Source organism: Corvus brachyrhynchos, unplaced genomic scaffold (genome assembly GCF_000691975.1).
Source record: "Corvus brachyrhynchos isolate BGI_N302 unplaced genomic scaffold, ASM69197v1 scaffold46, whole genome shotgun sequence".
Lineage (NCBI taxonomy): Eukaryota > Metazoa > Chordata > Aves > Passeriformes > Corvidae > Corvus > Corvus brachyrhynchos.
Genome location: NW_008238838.1, coordinates 4,165,653 through 4,187,726, shown reverse-complemented (window position 1 = coordinate 4,187,726; position 22,074 = coordinate 4,165,653). Strand labels below are relative to the sequence as shown.

Genomic DNA, 22,074 nt, shown 5'->3' with positions numbered 1-22,074 from the left:
CGAGTCCCCGCGGGCGAGCGCCGGGGCAGCGGCGCCTCCAGGGATGCTCGCGGTGGGAGCCGGGCACGGAGAGGGGACGCCGGGGAAGACATGGCTATTGGCGAGGCACCGCGTCCTTCCCCGCGAGAAGGGCTGCTCTGCTTGTCTGAGCCATCCTCTACTGATCCTTGGAAAAGAAGGGGAGCGGAGTTGCTCTTTGCAGGAAAATACAGAAACTGCTTTTTCTGAAAGTACCCCTGCTCGGGCTCGATTCACTGGCAAGTTTTGCCATGAGGGCTCCCCCTCACCCCCTCTTTTCCATCTCTTTTGGGGGGGGGGATGACAAATTACACTCGGACTTTCAGCTGTGGAAAGCTTCAGCCTTAAAGGTTCTACTTGATTTTTGATGTCCCCACATGCTGGATTACATTTCGCTGCCCTACTTGTTCCTCCTTGCTGACACTGCCTGTGTCCCCATCACGTGCCCAACATGCTGGTGGGGGGGGGGGAACCAGCCCACGGAGGGACATGGCACACTTGAGGAGAGGCTTCGAGCCTTCAGTGGCATCTGAAGGATAGTGCTTTCCCCCGGGGTGCTCTATAATTTCCCCTTTTAGCTACTCGTAGGATGAGAAGGAGCCGGTCATGAGGCAGGGCCAGCCCTGGAGCTGCTGGAGGGGCACATGCAGGGCTGGTGCTGCTCCTAAAGCCCTTCTGTTCCCTTGTTTAGGGAAAAGCTGCTCCTCCTCCCCTTGAAAATCTGCTTCGCCTCCTCTACCTCCTCAGCGTTTGGCTGTTTTTAGCATAACACAGCTACCCCATTTTAGAAGAAAACATGACACTTGTCTCTTATCTATGGAGAGACATTGGTGGCACTTTCCCTTCTGTCTCCCCGTGCCTTCCATCCAGCCCACCTGCCAGGTAGAGGGCTGCTCTGGCAGGAATGTCCCTGTCACCTGGGCACGGAGCTGCAGATCCAGGAGGGTGCAGTAACCCTGTCTCCATCTGGGACAGGACTAATAGGAAGCAGTGGGAGTTCAACAGTTTGCCATTGTTTGGGCTTTTCTCACTGCCTCAAGCTTCCAGAGGGGATTTGCCTGGAGAGTGGAGTTGCTCTCACTGGCAGCAAAGCACACAGCACCCATTCCTTCCTCTGCTTTGGGGCAAATTTTACAGCCCAGATGCATCACCAGGAAGAGTTGTTTGATATTAAACAACAGTCCTGAGTTCTCCCAAGTGCTGCAGTGCTTTAAATCAGGGGTCTGTTTTAATAAAAGGGACCAGAGGGAGCCCGTGTGTCCTAGGCTGCATTACAGATCTGACCACACAAGTCACTAATGCCCGGGAAGCCGGAAAAGCTGTGCAGCACCGTGCTCAGGGGTCTCGTGCCTGGTCACAAGCACCCAACAAGCCCCATGACCTCCCTCCCCCAGCTCTCCGGCACTCCAATCCCAGCAGAAAATCATGCAGTCAAAGCACTCCTCTCTCAGGGACATCAGCATAAGGGGCAGTGCTTGGACCGAGCATCCTCATGCCGTGTCACTGCAGTCCCTTATCTGGGACACATCCCACTCCCGTGCCTTTGGCAGGTCACTTGGCCATATGCTACGCTCTGGCTTGTGCCCCAAAACTCCCTGCCCTTCCCTGGCTCTCGACAGTGGCCCTGAAACAGGCTGGTGGTTCAGCTGAGGGCCCAGGCTCAGCTCAGGGGTGCAGGAGAGCGGGGTTTGCTGCTGGTGTGGGTGATGACATCAGGGGAGCAGAGGGAGGCATGCACCGCTCTGTCTGGAACCAAGCAGGGGAAGAACATCCAAACCCTTTGTAGCTCCTCAGCAGCCAAACTCTGCTTACTCAGCACTGTCAGGAACAGGCCTGGAGCCCTCTTGCCTTGGACACCAAAGCGCAAGCACAGGATGTTGCTTGGATTCTTTATCTGGACCCTCACTGCTGATCACATCCTTGCCGGGCAGGCTGCAGCAAAACTTTCCAGGAACATCACCAAATAGCAGGACCATCAGCCTAACCCCCTCTGTGGCTTTTCCTTGGTTTTTCTGACTCTGCAGCAGCAGCAATCAAGAGACTGAAACCCCGACTCTGGTGTCCGTCAGCTCCGAGACAGAGCGGGTTTTGTTCCCTTGCACAGCCCTCACCTCCATGGGATTGTTGGTGAGGGTTACAATGGACAGACTGTTTGAAGCAGGCACTGACACGAGACAGGACTTTTCTAGGATGCCACTGACAGCAGAGAAGCATCGCCAGGGCAAGAAAACTTCACCCCCTGGGGGCCAGCAGGGCTCCCTGAACCCTTTCCTCAAGCACGGCACCTCACCCTGCCCTCCTGCTCCTGGCACGAGCCCCCGGTCACCACCACAGTGGCTGGTCTGCCCCCCACCCTCCTGTCCCCTCACAACCTTTGTGCTCCTGCCTACATATCCCTGCTCAGACCTGGAGACAGGGCCTGGCTCCAGGATTCTCCATTTCCATGGAACCTCCCCACCATCCCACATAAATCCCGGCTGCCGGGGGTGAACCACATGGGCTGCAACAAACAGGGGAGAGAAAAGCAGCCACTTTGGCTGCCTGTGTATGTGCTGGGCTGGAGGGTGACCATGGGCACGGCTACCTGGCGAGTGTTGTGTCATGGCTGTGACAGACAGAGAGGAAAAATGCTGGGGCAGGAGCCCAGATTGGATCTGCTGGTCCTGAGGGGGAGAAGGGAGTTATGAGAGCATTTACACTGCTAACACAGATCTGACCTTTACCTGCAGACATCCTTTGCCCTTCTTTGGAAAGGGTTTATCTAAAGCCACCCCCTAAAGCACATAGCTCACAAGAAGTCTTTGCCTTAAACTACGCTGGGACAAAAGACATCTTCTCTAAGTGTTGGTGGCCCCTGGGCCAGCCACTTCCCCTCTCTGCTGCCACTGCAAGGCTTGAGCCTCTCCCTGTGCCCATAACCTTCGTGTGGCTGTCACCTCTGTGCCTTCCTGTCCCCTGAACCAGTGTCAGGTTCTGCCCTAGCATCATTTTTCTCTTCCCCTTCTGGGGGGAGCTACTTCATTGCTCCCAACCTTCCTGTTTCCTGGTGATAACCAACCCTGCCTTTGAGGAAAGCACCAAGTTTTCATCATTTCCAGGCTATTTACTATGACCTGACCTCTTATCAGCCCACCACTTGACCTTGACACTGCCAATCCCTCTGTGCTGATGGAGACCTCAGATAACCTCCTCTCAAACGTGCAAAACTGGCAGAGAGCCTTGCTCCTCTCAGGAGACAGAGATGCTCTGCAGGGCGGATGCCATCCAGCCCTGGGAGCGCAGACATCAGTCACGCTGCATCCTGCATCGCAACTGAACCATACTTAATTTTGACCTACTTTGCCAGCCTGGCAGAGCCCTTCCCAGATCAGACTTTAACCTTCTGGAGGTGCCCTGGCTGGTGACAGCATGTCCCAGCCATGTCCCTTTCTTCCTCCTTTGTGTTAGCAGGTCCCCCTCCCCGTTGCTGGGTCTTTTGTGGCCACCCTAAGAAGGTTTCCTCGCTCCTGGCATTTGCTTTTTGCCAGAGCTCGATCTCTGGAAGCCACACAGTTCCTGCTCTTGGCACCGTGGTGGCTGGGAGAGGTATTTGTGGTTTTATCCATTGTTTTTCCCCTCCAGCAGCTTCCTCTCAGATCCTGTGAGCGCTGTGGTGTCCCAGGGGCATCGCTCAAGCTTTCCAGAGCGGGAATGACAAGCTCATGGCGCACTTTAGACCTTCTCTGCCACCTTCATCCTTCATTATGGGGGAGTGGATTTCATCAGCCCTTCCCAAATCTGCTGGGGCAGCCTCCATTCCCATGACATGCCTGTCCCTCTATCAATTTAGGAGATCCCAGCTTGTTTTTGGGGTTGTTTCTGGATTGCTGTCCTGACCCCAATCTTCCCCCTCCCCTACCTTTTCCATTCTCCTGGAAACAGCAGCTCAGGGAGAGCTCTCTTGGTGGTGGCAGAGAGAAAACAGCCCTGCGAGCGGATGATTTCAGTATTAACTAAATTAACGCGGGGCCTGGCGCTCTCCAAAATGAGTCACCCGTGTTTCATATCAATGATTTCAGACCCTGGCATTTTCAGTCCAAGCCACAAGCAGCGCCACGGCAGGCACAGGCTGTATTTTAAAATATCATGGCAGGGCTGGAAACAGATGCTCGGGAGCAGAGCAGAAGGTGCCGTAATGAAGCTTTAGCGGGAGCGCGCGGGGAACGCGGCGTGCCGGGAACGCAGGAGCCACCCATGGCACTCTGGGGCCGGGATCTTGCGTAAGCCCTGCCGGGGGAGGCACAGGGAATGGGGACGAAAGGCCTGGCACTTGTCCTCTGCAGCTTCCAGCGAGCTGGAATGAGGAGGAGCACGGTCAGAGCACCTTTTCTTTTTCTACCCTCTGCTATCCGGGCAGCAGCTTTGCTTCTGACCCCTTCTTCAGCCCCATCCTCATTCCCCCAGCTGCTGGGATCAAAATATTTAGCCCATTCCCCTTCTCCACGCGTGTCCTGGCAGCCCTGAAGCTGTGATCCGAGCTGATGGCAACACTTGGATGGTTTCAGCAGCCGCTCACAGCCGCAGAGGACCCTTGCTCCCTGCCAGCCTCACTTATCAAACAGTAGTAATAACTTATTAACTATTTCGAAATTCCCCGGGAACTGCATTTGTTTGTGGGTCAGTTGGAGGATGGGAAAACACCCCAGTGATCCCTAGGAATCTTTGTTCTGCACTCAGTTTTACAGCACTGAGCCTCAGCCCCTGAGCTGTCACAGTGCATCACCTCCTGAGGAATCGTGAGCGCCCGGCCTGAGCTGCAGTCCCAGCCCTAGAGCTGGAGCATTAATCCTCAACAAAGCAAACCAGGGATACACACAGTGAGCTCCCAGCCCCGCTGGACACCAGGAGTAGCCCCTAATGCTGTCCTGTCACTTGTCACCGCTGTTACAAATCAGCCAGCACACGATGTTTCTGCTGGCAGCTCACCACAGCCAGCGGTGGGATTTCTGCATGGGGAAGTCACATTTCCCATGCAGAGCAGGGGCTCCAAGGCTGGGATTGAGAGTGCTCTGGGGAGGGAAGGGCTTGAGAGCAGCTCCGAGGAGCTGTTCCTGCCAGTCTCTCATCCCCTGACCACGCTGGAGCCCCGGCTTTCACATTTGTCGCGTGCCAGGGGTGAGCCACCTCCACAACCAAAATCCTCCAAACTCCAAAGCTGGGCATAGGCAACCAAGAAGGATGTGACAGAAGGGAAGCTGGTGTTTAGGTGCCAAAGAACACGGATCAGGACTCTTCTCCCAGCTCGGGGCACTCGAGGAGTCAGCACTGCACTCTACCCACCCAGGTCCCCTCAGTTACTGACAGCCATCACCTCTCCAGGCTCAGCAGGGCAACCCTCCCATCTCAGCTCCCAGACATCCCCTCTGCCAGCCCAGCCTGGAGCTGCACCCCTGAAGCTCGTACCTGCTCTTGGAGGGCAGCTCCAGGGGCTGTCTTCTTCCCATCCCATTCCTGCAGGGCATTCATTTGTTGGAAGGTGCTGTTGACAAAGAAATAAACACATAGCAAAGCTAGAAACATTAACTACATTAACTACAGCTACAAGCAGCCTCTGCTACGTCTTGGCTCCAGTTTTCCCCTCCTGGACTTCATTTGGCACCTTACATATTAGGAGGACGAATTAGAATTTCATGCATATTTCATATACACTTAATGGCTTGGCAAAGACCAAAACGCTTCCCCATTAAGTGGAATTTATGCTAAATGCTGTTTCCATTAAGCACCAGTCACTGCCTGTTCAGAGGTTACACCAGTTCCCCAGGAAGGTGTCCCCTGCTAGGGGAGGTGGGGACGCTGTGACAGTGCCACAGCAGCAGGGCAGGGTCCCTAACAGCAGCCTTATTGCAAAGCTGTTCCACAAACCCCATCCTGGCTAAAGGGACACCAGCTGCTGTCTGTGGGGTCCTGGTTGGTGCTCCCCTGAGCCATGGGGTCCCCACAGAGCTCTGAGGGGCTGCAAGGCAGCAAACACAAAACCGCACAGCTCCTAAACCCGAGCCACTGCTGTACAACCCCTTCCTGGGAGACTTACAGCATCCTTGTGCTGCCTTCTCCGGCTTTACACCCTCTACTAAGAGCTTCTTTTTTTTTCTCCCTCCTACCAGGGAGCCAAACCTTGCCTGCCTCCAGTTTGCCTTTAAATAGGGGCCCTGCCATAGTGAGGCTGCCTGAGCTCACCCAGCTCCTCAGGGACTAACGAAGCTCAGCTGGCTCTCCTGAACCCAAACACGTTGCCCCTGGTTTTTGGGTTTTACTGCTCTTTCGAAGTCTCCCAAAAGGAGTTCCACTGTCTGCTTTATCTTACAAGAAGAATAGCTGTAGAGTTTTACTGCTGAAGTTCAATCAAGGTGCAGATAGGAGTCTCCTTTGGTTTTCCTGCTTTTCAAACTCCTAGTGTCTGATTTCTTGTGGGAAAAAAAAACCAAACCAAACGAGCAGTACTATTAAAAGTGACACTGAGTAACAAACCCCTCTTGACTGAGAGGATCCAAAGGGCCAAGTTTTGTGTTCCTAACAGTGCCCAACTCCAGCCCGAGCACAGCTGGGCACCCAAAAAAGCTGCACCCAAAATAACCATCAGAGATGTCGGAGATTTAAACGGGGTTATTCTGCTTCCAGAGGAGGGGAGGGGGAGCGGGAGTGCAGAGCTGCGCTGGTTCCACACCCGAGGCTGTCTCCCTGCTGTCTCAGCGGGCAGCAGCAATTCCTCCTTCTCCGCCCTGTTTCCCTGCATCCTCAAACAGAGTGTCTTCCTTTTCATTTTTTTTTAATTTTTTTTTTTCCGGCGGGCACGCAGGGCTCCGGCTGCGTGGCTTTGTAGCTGATGCTGCTGCCTGACCTAAATCTGCGCTGCGTTCGTGGCCCGGAGCTCCGGCGGGGTTTGCCTGGTGAGGGGGTCCCTGCCCGGGCAGCCGGGGGGCACCGGGCCCGGGGGCTGCTCCCTGCCGGGGCTGAGTTCGGTTCTCTTTCCCCTCCTGTGAGCCTATTGCATAAGAGGGATTTGAGGGTTTCTGCTTGGCTCTCCCCCCCTCCCTGTTCTCGCAGAATAAAGACCTTGTTTTTCCAAGTGTTTCTCTTGCTGGAGGTTAAAGCAGCCCCTTCTTCCAGGCGGTGCTGCTCGCTGATCCCGGGGTCAGCGAGAGCTGCAGGTTATCAAGCCTAAGAAGGGCTTATCCCTGTATTTTTACAGTTTCCCGAGGCCCTGAGCTCGGGGTTAGCAGCCCTGGGCTGAGCTGTGGCGTGCGAGGGCTCAGGCACGCACGTCCTCTGCTGCAGGGAGTGGGGCACCCATCCATGGCCGAGCTGAGCTGCTGTCCCCGGCTCTCCCAGCACGCCTGCCTGTCCCTGCTCGCTGGTGACAGCCACTGAGGGTTTGTCCTGCACCTTCAGCTCCCACTGTGGTGATGCTGCAAGAGCTTCCCCATAGAAACCAGCGCTTTGCTGGCAGATACAGCACACACGGGAATAACGGCATCGTGTGTGCGCTGGAAATCGGCAGGGCCTTTGGAATTGTGGAATATCCAGAGCTGGAAGGTTCCCAGCCCCTTGCCCTGCACAGATACCCCAACAATCCCACCCTGAGAGTGCTGTCCAAATGCTCCTGGAGCTCTGGCAGCCTTGGGGCCGTGCCCATTCTCTGGGGAGCCTGGGCAGTGCCCAGCACCCTCTGGGGGAAGAACCTTTCCCTGAAATCCAGCCTAAACCTCCCCTGAAACAGCTTCCTGACAGCCCCTCGAGTCCTGTCACTGGTCACCAGAGAGAAGGCATCAGTGCCTGGCCCTCTGCTTCCCGTCAGGCAGAAAGCTGCCACTGTTTCCCTGTGGCCTCATCAGCCTGGATTTGCAAACACTTCTCAGTCCTTGGTGTGAGTTTTCATTCTCATCATCCCCCGAATCCTGTTTTTCGGAGGAAGAATAAGGGGAAAACGTACCCTTTTAGGCACATTCTGCCTACACGTTCAGGAGAGATGCTGCTTTGAATGAGTTTTCCCAAAGTCTGGTATTTCCAAGGAGGGGTGGCACGAGCGGGAGCTTGCTGTGGCTGAGGCTGTGACTCAGGGTGTCCTTTCCCTTGGTGTTGCAGGTCAGCCTCAACGATTCCCACAATCAGATGGTCGTTCACTGGGCAGGAGAGAAGAGCAACGTGATTGTGGCCTTGGCCAGGGACAGCCTGTCCTTGCTGGGTCCCAAAAACAGCGATGTAAGTAACACCCCCTGGCCCTGTCCAGGTGCACCTTCTGCTTCTGGGCCAGGCAAGGTGATGGTGGCTGCTGAGCTACAGCCTGACTTGCTCTTGTGTCCTGAGAAACAAAAAAAGGCCCACGAGTTTGGGTAGAGAGGGACAAAATAATTTAATATCCTCTGTTGCCCCATGGGCTCAAGGCATGGTCGGGAAATCTCAAAGCCTTGCAGTTTACTGAGTTTCCACCAAATCTGTCAGAAGGGAGCCCAGAACTTTGTGCTTCTCACTCTGGGGCTTCTCCTTTGCAGGTTTATGTGTCCTATGACTATGGGAAGAGCTTTAAGAAGATTTCGGAGAGGTTCAGCTTTGACGGGGGGAACAGCAGCGAGGTGGCCATCGCCCAGTTCTACCACAGCCCGGCCGACAACAAGAGGGTGAGGGCACGTGGCAGCTGGGGCTTTATCCCTGCTGTCACAGTGAGCCTGCACACCCCTTGGGCTGTCCCTGGGGCAGAGGTGGCATGTGCCAGGCACTTCTTGTATGGTTTGGTGACACTCAGAGTGTGGCGGGAGAGGGGTGGCTGGGACAGCCAAATTCTTCTCCTCCAGAGTTTGCCCTCCCAAAGGCTCCCCTGGGACATTGTCTTCATCGCTGCCAGCCTGAGCTCTGCTCTGACCTTCCCTTCTCCCCTGTCTGTCCCTCCACTCCCAGTACATCTTTGTGGACGCCTTCGCCCCGTACCTCTGGATCACCACCAACTTCTGCAACACCATCCAAGGCTTCTCCATTCCCTTCAGAGCAGCAGACCTCCTCCTGCACAGCAGGAACCCCAACCTCCTCTTGGGCTTTGACAGGTCTCACCCTAATAAGCAGGTGAGCACTTTGCTTAGGTGGGGAGCCAGCATCCTACCCCTGCCCTGCTGTGACATTCCCATGTCCCCCACAGCTGAGGGCCGCCCTGCCTTGTGCCAGGGTTCATGCTTTGGCCATTCAGGGTGTCTGATCTTGCACACAGAGCTGTCCCAAATTGGCCAGGACACTCCCTTCCCTACAGTCTCTCTTGTTCCTACCTCTGGAGAATGAGGATATAATACCTGCAGGATGGGTGTCTTACTTCCCTTCCTTTTCCTCCATCCACGCTGCTCCCGACCATATCCATCACCCCAACAATCGTGGTCATAACTCACCACAGAGCCCTGGCAGCTGAGGCAGGATGACCTCTGCAGTGTTTCATGTGGGCCTGTGGTTTGGCTTTAGGTCCTGAATAACAAATTGCTGCTTGAATACAAACACTTTTTTCGCCCTTGGGAGCTATTGGGTAAAGATTGAAAATAGTTCCAGCACATTCAGAGAGACACAGTGAGTAAAACCTGGAGGTGAAACAGTGGGAAATCCTGCTAGTAGAAGGCTAAAGGCCAGTCTTTTGCTGTTTGGGGTGTTCTGTTAGAAAGCTTGCTGCTGCTCCAGGAGCTGCTACATGAAAAGAAGTCATGAGAGTAGTCATGGATGGACACATTGGGTCTCTTGAAGGATTGGGTCTGTTTGTGTCCCACTCCCACTGGCATCTCTCACCTTTGTCGTTGCAGCTCTGGAAATCAGACGATTTTGGCCAGACCTGGATAATGATTCAGGAACACGTGAAGTCCTTTTCTTGGTACGTATTGCGTGCACCCAGCTCCTGTCTTCTCTCATTCCTCACTTCTTGCGTTGTTTGCTGCCCTGTGGGAACCAAGAATCCGGGTACCAGGGTGTGTTCCAGCCCTGCCCCTGCTCCCCTCACCGTGCGCTGTGGGGATGTGCCACAGCGGGGTGGCAAGTGACAGCCACCCACACTGGCACCCAAGGGTGTTGCCCATTCCCCCTACCCCATCTCCTTGCTCCTGCTGCCTTCTTCTCCAATCCCACCATGTCCCCTGTCCTCCCCAGGGGGGTTGAGCCCTACGACAAGCCCAGCACGGTGTACATCGAGCGGCACGAGCCCTCCGGGGCCTCCACGGTCATCCGCAGCACAGACTTCTTCCAGAGCCGGGAAAACAAGGAGATAATCCTGGAAGACGTTGAAGACTTCCAGCTCAGGGACAAATACATGTTTGCAACCAAGTCTGTGGTGAGTGACACGTGAGGAATTCACCGCCGAGGGTCGAGGATGTGGTGCAGAACCACGGTGGGCAAGAGTATCTGCCAGGGATGACGCCACTGCCTGCTGCACCTCACAGCCTTCAGAGCTCACATTTAGCTTGTCACAGAGGTGTCACCCAGCCTGCCTGGCAGCTGCCACCCCCGTGGGCTCACGCTGTCATGGACACAGCAGTGGCTGCCCGTGCCGCTCTCCCCGTGGTGTTTCCATACCCCGGCCTCCGGCAGGCTGGGCAGAAGTAGGTCAGCCTGCAGAGGGCTGGGACCTGGGAAAAACCACAGGATGGCTGGGAAGGACATCGGGGTGGGGGTGGCAGGGAAAGGGGGATGTGGCTTGGCAGCTCGGTGGTTATAGGAGGCTGCTTGTCAGAGGAGATTACCATCAAATGTGGACGAGGTCCAAGCAGCCTAATGTGCTCCAGCCTGGAAGGAAAGCTGGATTTTCAGTCTGTTTTCCTAAGAAAAGAGGATGTGGGTGAGCAAAAGGGGTCTTTTGGTCCCTCTGCAGCCGGAGCCTCCCTGTGCTTTTTACAGTTGTTGGCCAAATTTGGACAAACCTGAAAGGAAGCAAGGAAGTGTCGGTGCTTCCTCTGAGGGCAAGGCCTTTCTAGAGGATCAGAAACAGCACCAGAGGCACAAAGTCCTGATCCTTCTAGAATTGAAGGAGCAGCTTTCTTTTCAGAAGATGCTTTTCTCCCCTGCAGCTGCCATCGACTGTTTTAAGAAGGAACCTTTATTTAGGGGCGACTGCTGGCAGAACTCGGGAGGGTTTCCTAGGCAGTAAGTGATGGGTGTGTCACCTCCGGCCCCCTGAGCAGGTGTCTGACAGAAGCAGGAAGCACTTGCAGAGCAATTTCAGTTTCTCAGAAGCCTCTCTTGCAGGTAGTACAGTCTGTAACTCCCAGGGCCCGGCCCCTTGGCGCTGTGCCTGCTCTGTGGTTTGCAGGAGATTTTATCGAGGGCTCGCTGCTGGTGTTGGGTGAAATGCTGGGGGTGGTTTGTGTCTCTGCAGAGAAGCTGCTCAGCTCAGGGACAGCATCCTGAAAGGACCAAGAGGGTTTGAGCTCCATTTGGGGGTGCTTTGGAGATTTTTCTGTTTCTGGAGCACTCAGGGGCCAGCGGGCAGCACGCCTTGCTTCCTCCTGCAGCTGTAATGGCTAAACATCAATAAAATCACCCACATTCCACACCATGGCAAACGCTGCTGGGAAATACTGAGACTGAGGGAGGCTGGCTGCAAACCCCTCATTTGGGAATCACATCCTCAGGTCTGGAATGAGGCACTTGCCTCCAAGCCTGGCCGCAGCAGGGGCGGTGCTGGGGAAAGGACAGGCTGCGTGGCAGCAGCAGGCAGGGCTCTGACTTCTGCTCCTTTCCGTGGGAGGCACGGTTGCTTAGTGATACAGAGCCTGGGAAAAAAAAAAAAAAAAACAGGCCGCTTATTTTTGGAGCCTAGATCTGGGTTTAGGTCCTCACCATTGGCATCCTGTATGAAATAGGTTGCCCCCAGCTTTTTTGCTTTCTCAGCTTCGCACCGGCGCCTTTCGTTTTGCGCAAATCGGTAAAAATAGGAAGGAAAGGACAGTGTGCTCTGAGGAAAGAGGAGGAATTAAAATCAGCCTGCTGACCCCCACCCAGCTGGCCAGGAAGGGCAGTTTGTCTCCGTGCTGAGCCCTGGCTGTGGCAATTTAAACCCTGAGCGGGGATCACTGCTCCCAGCATCGGGCAGCTGCCACGCTTTGCCCACATGCAGGGAGGGGGAAGTCCCAGGCACTGGGTGATCCCAGTGGAGATCAGGGTGACCTGGGGGGTGAGAGCCCCTGCTAACGTGTCCCTGTTCTCTGCACAGCGTTTGCTTGGCAGCTCACAGCCGCCCTCGGTCCAGCTCTGGGTCTCCTTCAACCGCAAGCCCATGCGGGTGGCACAGTTCGTTACCAAGCATCCAATTAAGGTAAGTGGTGCTTCCCGAGCAGCCTCCCAGCTCCCTGCCTTGCCAAGGACACCCTGTGGCGTCAGCACCAGCTCCAGATGCTGTAGGAGGGGGAAGGGACCTCGAATGACCCTGCTGGGGGCGGTGGCAGAGCAAAGGCTCACGATGGGATGATCTTGTGGTTTACATGATGGCACCTGGACAATCACCCGCTTCCGCCAGCACTGGGATGGAGGCTGGTGGCAAAGCCCAGATGCCAGAGAGGGGCTGATCCCACTGCTCTGACTCTGCTTTTGGGGACTTTACCTCTTCCTATGGCGTGGGGTGCACTGGCATGGCCTGGAGCATCCAATTCTTGCAGGCTGAGGAAGCCCAGGGCACAGGCAGGGCTTGCAAAGAGTCCTTGATCCACGGACCAGATGTGCCGTGGTGTCCCCAGGCTGGGGGGGCAATGAAGAAGGGCACGAGAAGCAAGTTCTTGGTGCTTGGCAGAGCAGTGGGGTGCACTCCCAGCCTCAGGGGGCTCCAGAGATCCAGCACGGATGGGGCTTGGCAACCAGTGGTGCTTCCAGGGGGCTTTGCAGAGCGCAGGACGGGAATCCCTGTGGGGGGAACACAACAGGAAAAGCAAAGTGAAGATTTTCCACCTGCTGAATGGAAAAAATACAAAAAGCTGGAAGGAAGCTAAGAGGAAATACAAACCAGCCTGTGTGTAAACCCTCCCTGTGTGCACACACACACACAAAGCCCCTTCTTTGTGTCCCAAAGGAATTTTACATCGCTGATGCCTCGGAGGACCAGGTGTTTGTGTGTGTCAGCCACGACAACAACCGCACCAACCTCTACATCTCGGAGGCAGAGGGCCTGAAGTTCTCCCTGTCCCTAGAAAATGTGCTCTACTACAGCCCAGGGGGAGCTGGCAGCGACACCTTGGTCAGGTAAGATGGGGCTCACCCGATGGCGAATGAGAACATCAACCAAAACCTGTGATTTCTGGCTAGGTTGGATCAATGCATTACCTTTGTCTGACGATCCCCCCTTCCCCAGACCCACGGGGGAGCTCAACTTCCACTTCACCGACCCCACAGGTACTTTGCCAACGAGCCCTTTGCGGATTTCCACCGCGTGGAAGGCGTGCAGGGCGTCTACATCGCCACGCTGATCAACGGCTCCTTCAGCGAGGAGAACATGCGCTCCGTCATCACCTTCGACAAGGGCGGCACCTGGGAGCTGCTGCAGCCCCCGGCACAGACCCACTATGGGGAGCACATCGACTGCCAGGTACCGCAGGCTGGGGTGGCACAGGGACAAGGCCCCCCAAAAAGTGGGGACGTGGTCTAGTGGTGATGGGCCGATGCCACGGCGAAGGAGTCCCTCCTCGCCTTTCCAAGCAGAGAGGGCTGCACTAGGTAGGATGAGGGAGGGATGTTGACCCACTGTGCTCTGCTTTCCCAGTTGTCCCAGGGCTGCTCTCTCCACCTGGCCCAGCGCCTGAGCCAGCTGCTGAATTTCCAGCTGCGCAGGATGCCCATCCTCTCCAAGGAGTCAGCGCCAGGACTGATCATTGCCACTGGTACTGCTTCTCCCTTGGCTCGGGGGGTGTTGTTGTCAGGACAGAGGAGTTTGGCACTATTTCGTTTGTACAAGCAGGTTATAAAACGCAATTAAGTGGTGCATTTTGCTGTCCTTTCTCTGCTGCAGTCCCTGTACAGTAATTACAGCATGAGCATTTCACTGCAGCACAGAGATGTGAGAAACCTGCTCTGTTCTGATCCTCTTTCCTGATCCTCATGAAGGGCTTCTTGAAGATTCAGAAATTCCTGTTTGTCTCGCTCTGTTCCTGAAGAATGCACACATTTGGTTTAATCATGTTTGTAGCCATGGGCTTTCCCCCCATCTGCTTTTAAAACTTGTAATAGCCCTTGAAATATTTGCTTTTGAAGGGATTAGTTTGTAGTGTGAAAAATCAGCTCCTCAATCACAGATAAAAATAGTTTGGAGGTGTCTGGCTTCCTCTTGAGCAATCACTTTGCATTTCTCAAGGAGGATGATTTCTCCCCTTCTCCCAGGCTCCGTTGGCAAGAATATGGCAAGGAAAACCAATGTTTATGTCTCGAGCAGTGCTGGAGCCAGGTGGAGAGAGGTAAGGCTGCTCTTACACCTGCCAGATCAGCCAGGGTGGTGGGGGAGCAGGGAGAATGTTGGCAGCAATATAGATAAGTTGCATTAAAGGTGGTTTCATATGAGTCCAAGAGCTGGAAGGTGCTCAATGCCTTAAAACTGAGGGAAAAAGGTCTTTAGATGAAGGACCAGAGCTGAACCTCTGGTGTGGGTGGTGGATTCAAACACAGGAGAGCTCCCTCCTCTATTTCTCCTTTTCACCTGGCAGGACTTTCCCTCAGCACGGGTCATTTGGTGTCTTTAAATGGGACTGACAGCCAGGACTTCATCTGTGGGAGGGTTTGGAGAGGCTCTGGCTTCTTCCAGAAAAATGGGATGCTGTCCCTGGGTTTATGGGGAGTTTGCTGCTGTTTACTGAGTGGATGTTCTGGTCTGTGGCAGTGCTTGTGGTCCGCCTGTGCACTCTGCAGCCGGTGTAATGTGGTATTCCAGCATCTGCAAGCTATTTAATCCCGGGAATTGAGCAGCCTCCTTCTCCCCCGGCGAGTGCTGCGCGGTCGGGGTGAGGTCTGGGCAGCTGCAGCGGCGGTGGGGACACGCCACAGGTCTGGCTGCTGCCAGAGGTGGTTCACAGGCTGCTCCTGGCTCCAAAACCCAGCTGGAGAGCTGCCGTGGGGACCCTGCAGCCAGGCAGGAGCTCACAGATGGGGCAGGGTGTCCAAAAATGGAGACTTTCAGGTGCCAAGCTGCACAGGTTTGCCTTGAAGTGCAATTAAAACATGATGAGGGAGCACTGACCCAAGTCACCAGCACTGACTGGTCTTTGTATCATGAGCAGAGGTGCAGAATGACCCAGCAGTGGAGCTGAGAGGCAGCACCACAACTCCCTCCCCTCGCCTTTGGCCAGCAGCAGGCTGGGAGGCTCCCTGCTCTGCAGATCACTGGGGTGATTTCAGAGCCCAGAGAAGAAAGGAACAATGCATTCAGTGCCCTGTGTAAGAATGTCCCCAAGTGTGACAGCACATCCTGTGAGCAGGGTCTGGCATGGACAAGCTCCCTGTTTTCATCCTGAAGTGCTCTGGGCTCCCTGGATGGGAAAGCAAAGCTGATTGTGTGCTGGAGGTGTAGGTGAGCGTGAAATCCAAGCTTCTTTCCACGGGATGCATGGATGAATTGTCTCCAGGGCTTGTTTCTGCATGCCATGGCCCCACTTCTCTCTGAACATTCACGAGACCTTCCACAGCCTGAGAACCAACCCTTCTCTGCAGTCCTGGGAAGGCCACGAGTTGCAGCTGGGTGTCAGGAGAGCCTCACAGACGTGACAGATGAGAGGAGGAGTGATGGGCTCTGGTTTCGTGTCATGGCGCTTCTTCCACTGATTCTTTCCATGCACAAAGCACAGGAGGAGCAGAGTCCAGGGCTCAGGGCAGCTCTCACCCACAGCCATAAGGGGAAATGGGCTGGCTGTTCTCACCTGCAGATGGTGTCCCACAAACACTCGAATTTCTCGTGCCTCCACATGCTTGGCTTGGCCAAGGCTGAAGCATTAGCCTGGGTCAGGCAGAGTTTCTGACAAAGCCATTTTCCCCTCGTTCAGCACAGCTCTGATCACCCCTCAGCACTGTCTCTCTTCCAGGCACTGTCTGGACCCCACTACTACACTTGGGGTGACCACGGTGGAATTCTCGTGGCCATCGCGCAAGGCACCGAGACCGACCAGCTCAAGTGAGTGTCAGGGCACAGGAACTGCCCCTGGTGCTTGGGCTGGGGATGGCAGAGAGTGCCCTGCAGCGGGCAGGAGATGCCCCTGACACCTCTCCCAATCTCCTTTCTGCAGGTACAGCACAAACGAAGGGGAAACCTGGAAAGTCTTCACCTTCTCGGAGAAGCCGGTGTTTGTGTACGGCCTCCTGACCGAGCCCGGCGAGAAGAGCACCATATTCACCATCTTTGGCTCCTACAAGGAGAACGGCCACAGCTGGCTGATCCTGCAGATCAACACCACTGACGTGCTGGGTAAGGGGACAGGTGGCAGAGCCATCTCTGGGGTGGCTCTGTGGGTAGGAGAGAGGGCACCTCCTCGTGCCCTGTCCTTCATGTCTCATGTCCACGTGGACACAGCTGCTGAAGGCACTCATGTTCCCTGTGCTCTCCCTGTATTCCTTCCCTCCTCACTGAGGAATTTGTTGAAAAGGGGAAAGAAAAAACTTCCTTCTGAAGGCTTGTGCCTATGAATGTTTTATAACCCATTTTAGCTTTGATTGCGAGGCAGCATTTTAATCAAAGCGCAGTTAAACCCAGCAGACGAATTTGCTTGACTAAAATTTATCACTGATTCCCTCGACATTTTGTTGGGAACGGATCTGTTTGGTAACCAGAACAACTTCATTCAGATTCCCTGTCACTGCCACGGAGCTGCCTGTTCCCTCCTGTCACCGCGTGCCGCTGCACGCTCCCAGCTGGAACGCTCCTTGCCTTGCCTTTCCCTGTGGGACAGGGCTGGGGCCTTGTACTTCGGGGGAAGTTTTGTGCCAGAGGAGGGTTATGCCAGCAGCCCTGGCACCCCTGGGCACCAGGGACATCTGCATGTCTCTGCCTGTGGACCCTTGGTCTGGGGTGCTGCAAGAGCTGCACCTTCCTGCGCTCCAGCCTTGCTTCTCCTCTCAGGGGTCCCTTGCACAGAGAACGACTACAAGCTGTGGTCACCCTCGGACGAGCGAGGCAATGAATGTTTACTGGGGCATAAAACCGTTTTCAAAAGGAGGACTCCTCATGCGACCTGCTTCAATGGGGAAGATTTTGACAGGCCTGTCATGGTCTCCAACTGCTCTTGTACGAGGGAGGACTTTGAATGGTAAAATACCAATTAATTTCTTTTAGTCTGGACTGTAAATCCAAGATAAGTATCTGTGACCAATCGCTTCGAGTGAACAAATATCCAATTTACGTAGCTTGGAGTGTCGCTGCTTCATTTTATAGCAGAGAGGAAACTAAACAGAGTGAAAACATCCTTTCATTAATAACGGGGCATGAGACTTAATTAATGTCTTTAGAGGCTTTTGGGAGCCTCTGAAAGGTTCCACGGAAGAGGAAGTATTGTTAATCCATCACCTTCCAAATGATAATGGATAATTTCCCATCCCAGACAGAGATCCACTAAAAATCTTTGTGATTCTTTAGCCACAGGGGTGCAGCTGGCCCTGCTATTGCACTTGGACTGCAATTCCCACAATCCTGACACTGCACAGCTTCCAGGAGCAGGAAACACGCTCTGGCAACCTGATGCAAAGGCCTGGGGTTAGAAAGGGAGCTGCTTTTCAGGGACTGTGCTTTCAGTGGAGCTCACCCCAGACCGCTCCGGTCCACATCCGCCTGTCTGATGCTGAGACCAAGTCTGGCTCACCACGAGCAGACCGAGGGCAGGGCTGGTGGGATCCTGCCTCAGAATTCAGCCCTGGGCTCCCTGCAAAATCCCACTGACAAAACCTCTCTGCCCCGCAGCGGTTTCCAGAGAACAGCCGCACTGTCACTCCCATTTTACCAGCAGGACCAGCCAAGAGACAGAGCAGTGACCTGAGCCAGCCAAGCAGCAGGGCTGGGGCTTGCAGCCAGCTTTGCAGAGCACACTGGCTCAGCTCTGCCTCACCTTCCCCAGCCTGCCCAGCCACTGGCAAAGCTGATTTGCAAAATGTTCTTGAAACGTCCTGGCTGGCTCGGAGAGGTTCTGTGCAGCCAAATACCGATAACAAATGAACAGTCACTTTGGGGTCTTAAAAATTCTGTGCAAAAATAGACTCATAGTAGAGCGTGGCTGCATTTTGTGCTTTTCCCTGTCCCTCCTTACATCTTTCTTCTCCTTGCAGTGATTTTGGCTTCAAACTGAGCGATGACTTATCCTTAGAAGTTTGTGTCCCTGACTCTGAGTTTGCTGGGAAACCCTATGACCCACCAGTCCCTTGCCCTGTTGGCTCAACCTACAGGAAGACTCGAGGGTATGTTCTGTGCTTGGGAGGGCAACCCGATCTTCCAAGTGCTGGAATTTATCATTAAAAAAACCCCAAACAACCACAAAACCCACAAAAGTGGCAGCAAACAAACGGCACGTTAGGACATACACGGCAATTAAACACCACAGCTTATTGTGGCTGCACAGGGTGGTTTGTTCACAGTTTTTTCCATGGAATAAAGTGCCTGGCTCTGTGTGTTGCAGCTACAGAAAGATCTCTGGGGACACTTGCACGGGTGGAGACATCGAGTCGCGGCTCGAGGGGGAGCTGGTGCCGTGCCCGCTGGCGGGTGAGTGTGTGCAGGATCTGCTGTGGGCACAAGGGCTCCATTCATAAAACCTTTGGCTGGTGCCTGAGGGACCAGGCACAGAGTCCCAGAGGGCTCTCAGACAAAACCTGTGACGCAGGGCCCTGGGTGGGTTACAAATCGCCCTCTCCTGTCCCGTGGCCAGAGCTTCTGAGGGTCCTGCTTGGGAGCAGCGTCTGCCCACAGTGCAGAGCCCTCTGAAGCCCTCAGGGGCAGGCTGCAAGCAGGAACTCTTTTATCCTGGTCATGTCCTTGCTGTAGCTGGCTTGAACCCAACCAGAAAGACAGGAATTAGATCAAAGACACCCCAATCCTTGGGAAGATCCCCTTGGGAATGTCCCACCCTGTGACAGCCACCCTGTACAGCTGAACGATGGCCCTTTGGGGCCAGACCGGGGCTGCCCTTCAGCCCTCGCGCCTCTGCCTGCCAAAATACATCCCCCATCCTTATTTTCTCCTCTCAAACATACAGGGCACTGTAACAGTCCTGTGCCCCTGTGCTGCCAGAGTTATTTGCATTCTGCTCATTACAGCTTTAATTTAATCTGCCGTCACGAGCTGCGTGATCAGCATTGCTGCCGTGCTGCAGCTCCGGAGCCTCAGGCAGGGCAGGGGCTCATGGAAGGGCTGGGGAGCTGAGCAGGGCAGGAGGTTTCCCCTGCGCTGCCCTAAAATTTTTCAGAGCGCAAAAGATATTCCAGGTGCTCAACAGCGCAGGGAAGCATCCCCTGTGCTGGGACTCCTGCCAGCGCTGCACTTAGCTTCACTCCTGACACGTTATTCACCCCTCCGAGCCCTCTTGAGCTATTTGGAGAGCTGTGTCGGGCATGCTGAGAAGGGCCCTGCTGATTGCAAAATAAACCTGCCATCCCCAGCGGGCCGGCCTTTGAAGTGCCGTGTTCCCAGAGTGTTTGCGGATCGTCTCCGGCTCTCTCCATGGTAACAATTTCATGTACAGTATCTGTTTCATATCTCCGTATAATCTCATTAGGGATGCACAGCCAGAGTTACCTACTGACATTAGCTCCACTCATTAATAGCATTACTGGACCTGACCGGTGGTGGGATGATGCCCGGGAGACTTTGTCCCGAACCAGGATCCCATTACCAGGACTCGGCTCCGTTTGGAAACAAAACCCACTCTGGGATATTTCCTGTGGGGCCAGCGTCCCTGAGGACTTGCAGATTTGCATCACTCCCACTCTTTTTTAATGTTTTTTTTGGAGGAAGAGGAGATCAGTATTTTGTTTCCCATTGGCAGCACTAAAGTGGGAAGAAAGGGGTTGGGGCAGGTTCTGCCAGCCCTGCCTCCTCCTCCTCCTCCTGGACCAGACAATGCCCACAGTGTGTGTGCCCGGCCCCATGTGAGGCTATTACCACATTCTCATTAACCTAATCCCACTGAGCCAAAGGCTCTTTGCCTCCCCGAGGTGCTAAGACCAGGGGTGAAAAACACCTGCTATTTTCTTTTTTTGCCCCTCAAGTAGCCCAGAAATGGCCCCTAAATCAGGCACTGTTGTTGCAGAAGAGAACGAGTTCATTCTCTACGCCACCCGCTACTCCATCCACCGCTACGACCTCGCCTCGGGCGTCAGCGAGGAGCTGCCCCTGGCCGGGCTCAGGGGGGCTGTGGCCCTGGATTTTGACTACGAGCACAACTGCCTGTACTGGGCTGATGTCACTCTGGACATTATCCAGGTGAGCCACGAGCAGGGAGGCATCACCTCCTTGCACCCGGGTGTTGCATCCACACCCGAAATGGAAATGTTTGTCCTGGTACTCCTCCCCTCCGAGCTGCCTGTCACCTGACCTTCAGGCTGAGGCAGATCCTCATCTTTTAATCTGATTGTTTTAATTTTTTTTCCAGCGTCTTTGTCTCAACGGCAGCTCTGGGCAGGAAATAATTGTAAGCACTGGGCTGGAAACAGTGGAAGCTTTGGCTTTTGAACCTCTCAGCCAGCTGCTCTACTGGGTCAATGCTGGGATTCCCAAAATCGAGGTACAGCTCTGCCCACCTGTGGCAGTGCTTATTTTATTAAGGAGCAGTAATTGCCTGACACAGATTTCGTGTCACTTCAAGCAGTGCCCATAGCAAACACACCTGTCCTGGGTTTGGTTTTGGGTCTAGGTCGCCAATCCAGACGGAGACCTGAGACTCACCGTCCTCAACGCCTCAATACTGGAGCGACCCAGAGCCCTGGCTCTGGTTCCCCGAGATGGGTAAGACAGAAAACATCACAAGTATTTCCCTCTATTCCCCAGGGAAACTGCTGATCCTTCACCTCCTCAGGGAGGACAGCTTGGCGAGGTGAAATGGGGGACAGGCACAGCACAGTCCTGTCCTGTGGAGCCCACTGTCCCCATAGTGTTCCCAACTACCAAGGCACCAACTCCCTCAGGGCACAGATCACAAACTGTTTATTCCTTCCTACCCACACATACCCATTAGCAAATAACTTTTCCTGCCAGTAAAACTGGTCTGGTCAGCGGGGAAAGCTGCAGGTGAGAAACCGAGCAGTGCTCGAATTCAAGAGCCAAATGCAAGTTACATCTTTCTGGGGTTTGGCCTCGGCTGCAAATGTAGCTCTGACAAACCCGAGCAGTTCATGGCAAGGTAACCTGCAGCTGCACTCCCACCACAGAGCTTGCAGCTGAAAAGCCTCTGTGCTGCTCATAAATCTGCTGGTGGTGTTCATTAGAATTGCAGAGCTCCCTGTTCAAAGGCATGTCGGGCAGGAGACATGGAATGTAAAGCATTCCAACCTCTGCCTCTCCTAACCTGCTTCCTTTTGATGAGCTGCTCTGGGAGGATTTCGAGTAACCTCTCTGCCTGCTGCCAGGCTGATGTTCTGGACAGACTGGGGCGACTCCAGGGCTGGCATCTACAGAAGTGACATGGATGGGTCGCTGGCCGCGTGCATCGTCTCGGAGGGCGTGCGGTGGCCAAACGGCATTTCTGTGGATGACCACTGGATCTACTGGACTGAAGCCTACATGGACAGGATCGAGAGGGTCGATTTCAATGGGATGCAGAGATCTGTGATCCTGGACAGCCTCCCTCACCCCTATGCCATTGCCGTATTTAAGGTTTGTTTCCCCGTTGTCATTTTTTCCGTAGCATGCAGGCTCTGAGGCTGGTGCTGGAGGAGCACTGAGCACACTGAATTTGAAGGACAGGGATGTGATTTGGAGCAGGCATGATGCTTGCTCTCTTTCTGCTCCCGGCACATTCCCACAAATCCCTGAAACGGGCAGGCAAGTGCAGTCAAACCCAGGACCAACATTCCCAAGCAGCTGCACTGTGACGTTTGCCACCCAGCAGATCCCATTCCTGC

The 22,074-nt window shown here is 54.6% G+C and overlaps 2 protein-coding genes across 7 annotated transcripts in view; one reads left to right on the top strand and one right to left on the bottom strand.

Annotated features, from left to right (window-relative positions):
* Positions 1-4,087: 4,087 nt before the first annotated feature.
* Positions 4,088-22,074, bottom strand: part of LOC108447688 — an 89,969-nt gene continuing 71,982 nt past the window's right edge. Inside the window, exons 2-6 of one of the 4 annotated variants that reach the window (XR_001863350.1) lie at positions 12,611-12,906; positions 10,755-11,783; positions 9,811-9,957; positions 7,988-8,177; positions 4,095-5,536 (exon numbers count right to left, since the gene is read on the bottom strand). Coding sequence is in view for 1 of the 4 variants with exons in the window: in XM_017738470.1 (XP_017593959.1) it covers positions 11,620-11,783; positions 12,611-12,906 (460 nt within the window). In the remaining 3 variants the exon portion in view is untranslated. Of the gene's footprint in view, positions 5,537-7,987; positions 8,178-9,810; positions 9,958-10,103; positions 10,196-10,754; positions 11,784-12,610; positions 12,907-22,074 lie in introns of those variants that run through there. The other 3 variants (XR_001863349.1, XR_001863351.1, XM_017738470.1) reach the window with 3 other exon arrangements.
* Positions 8,109-22,074, top strand: part of SORL1 (sortilin related receptor 1) — a 37,972-nt gene continuing 24,006 nt past the window's right edge. For all 3 annotated transcript variants that reach the window (XM_017738469.1, XM_017738468.1, XM_008636907.2), the window contains exons 1-19: positions 8,109-8,256; positions 8,547-8,672; positions 8,950-9,111; positions 9,825-9,892; positions 10,165-10,345; positions 12,224-12,325; positions 13,073-13,242; positions 13,393-13,585; positions 13,760-13,877; positions 14,374-14,447; positions 16,062-16,150; positions 16,263-16,441; positions 17,093-17,279; positions 18,289-18,417; positions 18,636-18,721; positions 20,265-20,437; positions 20,607-20,738; positions 20,868-20,959; positions 21,580-21,826. In XM_017738469.1, coding sequence (XP_017593958.1) covers positions 8,167-8,256; positions 8,547-8,672; positions 8,950-9,111; positions 9,825-9,892; positions 10,165-10,345; positions 12,224-12,325; positions 13,073-13,242; positions 13,393-13,585; positions 13,760-13,877; positions 14,374-14,447; positions 16,062-16,150; positions 16,263-16,441; positions 17,093-17,279; positions 18,289-18,417; positions 18,636-18,721; positions 20,265-20,437; positions 20,607-20,738; positions 20,868-20,959; positions 21,580-21,826 — 2,598 coding nt within the window. In that variant the 5' untranslated portion in view covers positions 8,109-8,166. The remainder of the gene's footprint in view (positions 8,257-8,546; positions 8,673-8,949; positions 9,112-9,824; positions 9,893-10,164; positions 10,346-12,223; positions 12,326-13,072; positions 13,243-13,392; positions 13,586-13,759; positions 13,878-14,373; positions 14,448-16,061; positions 16,151-16,262; positions 16,442-17,092; positions 17,280-18,288; positions 18,418-18,635; positions 18,722-20,264; positions 20,438-20,606; positions 20,739-20,867; positions 20,960-21,579; positions 21,827-22,074) is intronic.